Genomic DNA, 5655 nt, shown 5'->3' on the forward strand with positions numbered 1-5655 from the left:
TTCATTGATGTGTGCCTCGTTAAAAACCTTGTCGGCCAAAACCCCTTTTCACTTTTTTATAAGGGGAGAAAAGACCGATCAAGGAAAAGAGTGCACTATGTGATTACATTGTTATTTGTTACAAAATTCAACTATAATATGCCTTCAAATGGGACGCGTTCCATGTTCTCGGGATGACTTTTCCCGAGAGCTCTTCAAGCTTATATGCACCGTTGTCGAGGCTGTGACGGACTCGAAATGGGCCATCCCAATTCGCCGCCAGTTTGCCTTCTTTCGGATTGCGTCTTGTCGGTCCTTTCACTCTCCACACCAAGTCTCCCTCTTTGAAACTTCTTCTAATGAGATTGGAATTGAATCTTCGAGTCATTCTTAGCTTGCATGCTTCGGCAATGATCTGAGCCTTAGCTCGTACCTCATCGACCAAATCAACTTCTACCCGTAAGGATGTATCGTTGGAGAGCTCATTGAAATGTGTTCGGCGGAAAGAGGGTTCTCCGACTTCTACAGGTATCATCGCATCGGCACCATATGTCAATCGGAAGGGGGTCTCCTGTGTGGTGGATTGAGGGATGCAACGATACGCCCATAATACTTCGGGAAGCTCATCGGCCCATGCACCCTTGGCTGTCCCTAAGCGTTTTTTCAATTTCGAGAGGATGACTTTGTTAGCCGCTTCGGCTTGGCCATTTGCTTGTGGATGCTCAACCGATGTGAATCGGTGTTTGATCCCCAAATCCTGAAGGAACTTGTTGAGCTTCTGATCCACGAACTGAAGTCCGTTATCTGTTATAATGGCATGAGAAATGCCGAAACGTGTGATGACATTCTTCCAGAGGAACTTCTGAACGTTGTTCGCGGTAATTGTTGCAAGAGGTTCGGCTTCGATCCACTTGGTAAAATAATCAACCGCGACTAGAAGAAACTTGCATTGCCCTTTGGCCAGTGGAAACGGTCCAAATATATCCATTCCCCACATCGCGAACGGCCATGGAGAAGTGATGTTGTGTAGCTGCTCAGCTGATGCATGTATCAAATTGCCATGCTTCTAGCACTGAATACATTTTTTGACGAACTCCATGCAATTAGATTTGAGTGTCGGCCAATAATAGCTGGCTCGCAGAACCTTTGCCGCTAAAGTCCTCCCTCCTGAATGAGAACCGCAGATGCCCTCATGCACTTCCCTCAGCACGTAATTAGCCTATTCTGAGTTTAAACACTTGAGTAAAGGAGACGAGACACCTCTTCGAAAAAGCTCCCCTCCTATAACAGAATACCTCGCTGCCTGGGTTCTCAACTTTCTGGCTGCCGAAGGGCATGTCGGCTCGATACCTTCAATGATCAATCGTAGTATATTGGTCATCCATGTTGCTGGCTGCTCGACGACTGTTAAAAATTCAACTACTTCGACGCTTGGGGTTGAGATTTCCAAGTGAAGAGTGGTTCGAAGCTGTCCCGGTTTCCAATTGCTTGTCGCCAATCTGGCCAGTTGATCGCCTCTGTCATTGTTTTCGCGGGGAGTGTGTTTTACCACCACTTGCTCAAAATGTTGACACATGTTTTGGAAGGTGTGATAGTATTTCAACAGTTGCGCATCTTGAACCTGAAATTTCTCGTTGACCTGTTCCGAAACGACTTTTGAATCGGTCCAACATAGCAGTTTCCGAACGCCCACTTCCCGAGCCAACCTCAATCCAGCCAGTAACGCCTCGTATACGGCTTGATTATTCGAGGCTTTGAAAGCAAAGCGAAGAGATTGTTCAAGTGTCAAGCATGTCAGTCCCTCGAGAATTATTCCAGCCCCACTGCCCTGGTTGTTAGACGAACCGTCGACACGAAGTATCCACTGATCACTTTCAAAATGACCTGCTGGTTGCAACTCAATAACAAAGTCGACAAAACATTGAGATTTGATCGGGCCTCTAGGTTCAAATGCTATGTCAAATTCAGATAATTCTATAGACCAAGCCATCATTCGTCCTGCTAGCTCGGGTTTTCGTAGGACTTTGGCAATTGGACAGTCAGTCTGAACGATAACCCTATGGCTGTGGAAATATTGCCGAAGACGTCGCACTGTATGGACCAAGCCGAGGGCCATCTTCTCAAGAAGTTGGTATCTTCTTTCGGCGTCTTGTAGCATTCGACTCACGAAGTACACCGGTTTCTGGGACTCCTTCTCTTGCACAAGGACCGCGCTGATCACTTCATTGGAGACACACAAGTAGACGATCATGTCAAGACCTGGGTCGGGTTTTGAGAGTATGGGAGGTGTGCCAAGTCGCTGTTTGAGGGATATGAACGATTCTTCGCATTCTGCTGTCCATACAAACCTGCTAGCCTTCTTCAACAATCTAACGATGGGTTTTGTTATCTTTGCAAGGCAAGGAAGGAATCGAGAGAGGGATGTAAGCCGTCCGAATAAAACTTGAACTTCCTTAATGCTATTCGGGCTTCGCATACCAATCACCGACTGACATTTATCCGGATTGGCCTCAATACCTCTAGCGGATAGCATAAATCCAAGAAATTTTCCTCTCGCTATGCCGAAGACACATTTTTCAGGGTTCAGCCGCATGTCGTGCTTTCGGAGCTGTTTGAAAACCTCGACAAGATCACTTTTGTGGGTGTAAAGGTCATCTGATTTAACTACCATATCGTCAACATAAACCTCTAGATTCTTGCCGATCTGATGCCTAAAGATTTTGTCCATAAGCCGTTGGTACGTTGCTCCTGCGTTTTTCAATCCAAACGGCATTACCCGATAGCAATAATTTGTCGAGTCAGTGATAAAGGCTGTCTTGTTTTCATCTTGTGGGTGCATGCGGATCTGATTGTAGCCCGAATAGGCATCCAAAAAGGTCAATAAACGATGTCCTGCTGCCCCATCTACCAATCGGTCAATGCTGGGTGACGGATAGGCGTCCTTTGGACAAGCCTTGTTAAGATTAGTGTAATTTGTACACATTCTCCATTTGCCGTTGGGTTTTTTGACCATGACTACATTTGCTAACCAGGTGGTGTACTGCACTTCCCTAATGAAACGAGCTTGCAAGAGCTTGGCCACCTCCGATTCAACGGCAGTTTTTCTCTCCGTTCCTATCTTCCTCTTCCGTTGTGCGATTGGTTTGGCATTCGGGCAAATTGACAATTTATGGCACATAAAGTTCGGATCGATTCCTGGCATGTCTGACGGCGTCCAGGCGAACAAATCCTTGTTCGATGCAATTACTTTGCTTAAGTCTAGCCTTTCGGTGTCTGTCAAACTGACACCGATGTATGTGACCTGGGATGGTTGTGATCCGATTTGTATTGGGACCTTTTCTTCTGTTGGTTCAGCCCTTTCATCATTCATTCTTGGGTCGAGGTCACATTGTGAAGCCCATTCCGAGGAAGGAGTGACCGCATGAACTCTCCTTGACTTAGTCTGCTTCTCTTGAACAGGTTGCATACGTAAACTCGCAAAGTAGCATTCCCGAGCTGCCTTTTGGTCGGCATGTATCATGAGAATGCTTCCTTTATCCGATGGGAACTTCATAGCCAGGTGAGGTGTTGACACAATCGCCCCCAAAGCGTTCAATGATGGCCGACCTAGCAGTATGTTATAAGATGTGTTGGCTTGGACCACAATATATTTTACCTGGACATCTCGATGCTCTCTTTCATCGAAGTAGAAACGAGTAGAGAGTTTGATGAATCCCTTGGTGTCAACTCTTTCTCCTGCAAAGCCGACAAGTGGTTCGGTGTAAGGGGTCAACTCTTCTTCGGATATGTCGAGCTGTTTAAACGTGTTCCAATACAAAATGTCATCCGAACTACCCTGATCTATGAGCGTTTTCTTGACAATACAATTACGTATCTCCACACTGATGACCATAGGATCATCCTGAATCGGATCAATGCCTTGGAAATCCTCGTCAGTAAATGTAATGGCGGGCAATCGCCGAACCGATCGCCGTTCAATAGCGTTAACTGATCTTATAGCCCGCAGATGTCTCTTTTGAGCTGATGAGGTTGATCCGCCCCTTGCGAAACCTCCGGCAATCGTGTTGATTACCCGCCGGTGTGTCGTATGAGGTTCTTCTTTTCGCTCCCTTGACCGGCTACGTTCACGGCAGCGCTCACCTAATTGCTCGGGCCTATCTTGCCGGCGAGCTTGATACGTAGGTTGATGTCGAGATGAGTTTGGCCGATCCACGAAATTTCTGAGTTGTCCCTGTTTAATCAAATCCTCGATTTTATCTCTCAACGCTGCGCATTCTTCAGTAGAGTGCCCGCGGTTGCGGTGATACCTGCACGATTTATTAGTGTCAGCACGGGGTGGAGTGGACGCCCTCTTCGAGACTGCCAACACTTCTGATGCCAAAGCTTGTTCAAGTACTGCGGCTCGACTCGCATTAAGGGGAGTATAATGGGAATATTTCGGTCCTCGAGTGGGTCGGTCTCGAAGAGCTATCTCTTTATCGCGCCCCCTGTATGGTTGTTCTGCAGTCTTCTCGGGTTTGCCCCTTGGTTCGGCTCGAGCTTGGTTACGGAACTCAGCCAGCTCTTCCATCTGCATGTATTTATCGGCTCTCCTTCGTAGGTCATTCATATCCGAAGGAGGTTTCTTGCAGATGCTGTTAACAAACGGTCCGGGTTTCAAAGCTGTTGTGAGATAGTGGAGCGCTACCGCCGGATTAAGGTCCCGGATTTCTAAGGTTGCCTTGTTGAACCGTTCCATAAAAGCTCGGAGTGACTCCTTCTTGTCTTGCCGGAGGCCGACCAGCGACAAGGATGTCAAGCTGTGAGGATGACTTGTTGCAAACTGAATGGTGAACTGAGATGATAAAGTGTTAAACGAATCGATAGAATTGGGGGGGAGCCGAGTGAACCAGCTTAGAGCCCGACCCTTGAGGGATGTTGGAAAAATCCGACACAACGCTGCGTCATCCGTTGTGCTCAGTGTTACCTGCGTCAGAAAAACATCCAAATGTTCATCAGGATCTGTTGTACCATCGTACTTGTCAATAGGTAAAGATTTCCAATTATCCATTAGGGGAAGTTGCATTATGGAGAGGGTGAAGGGGTGTTGGTGCGATCCGATAGTTGTCAAATCTGCAGGCCGACCGACAGTGGGTAAGGCCGAGGGGTGCTTTTCAGGTGCCACTGCCGAGGCATGAGGGACTGAGGTATGGATCGTATGGGATTGATACGACCCTTGAGTTTGTGTATTTGTGGCCTGAGTAGGTTTCCATGAGGTATCTTGATTCCTTAACATCTCATTCTCAGCTCTCAAGGCCGAAAGCTCCCTAGCATCTTTTTCTCGCTGCTGTTTCATAGCCTCCATTTCCTGTTTCAACAAACGAACGGCTTCAGAAAGATCCGTTTCGTCCACAACCTCCACATGTTCTTCCTCTTCCGTTTGATGGTCTTGTGTGTTTGTTCTTCTAGTTATCGCCATGACTGTATGTGGTTTATCTTCCAATTTTCTTCGTTCGGCCCCACGGTGGGCGCCAAATATACCTGTCTGATGGGCACACTAAGTCTTCTAGTATTCCGAAGGCCGAACGGGAGTTCCAATCCAATACGCTGGTGAAGGGGTTGGTACCTGCAAAAGGCACTCCAACGCTCAAGTCAGGACAAGCACGAATATCTAGGATAATTAATGAACAGTGACGT

General features: G+C 47.2%; 1 protein-coding gene across 1 annotated transcript; it reads right to left on the bottom strand.

Annotated features, from left to right (window-relative positions):
• Positions 1-1198: 1198 nt before the first annotated feature.
• LOC145955095 (uncharacterized) lies at positions 1199-5437 on the bottom strand. The gene has a single exon (XM_083069794.1). The coding sequence runs from the start codon at positions 5435-5437 to the stop codon at positions 1199-1201; it is 4239 nt and encodes a 1412-aa protein (XP_082925920.1).
• Between the last annotated feature and the right edge of the window lie 218 nt (positions 5438-5655).

The sequence above is a fragment of the Cajanus cajan genome, chromosome 2 (assembly GCF_000230855.2).
Source record: "Cajanus cajan strain Asha chromosome 2, NIPB_CcT2T_4, whole genome shotgun sequence".
In the NCBI taxonomy this organism is placed as follows: domain Eukaryota; kingdom Viridiplantae; phylum Streptophyta; class Magnoliopsida; order Fabales; family Fabaceae; genus Cajanus; species Cajanus cajan.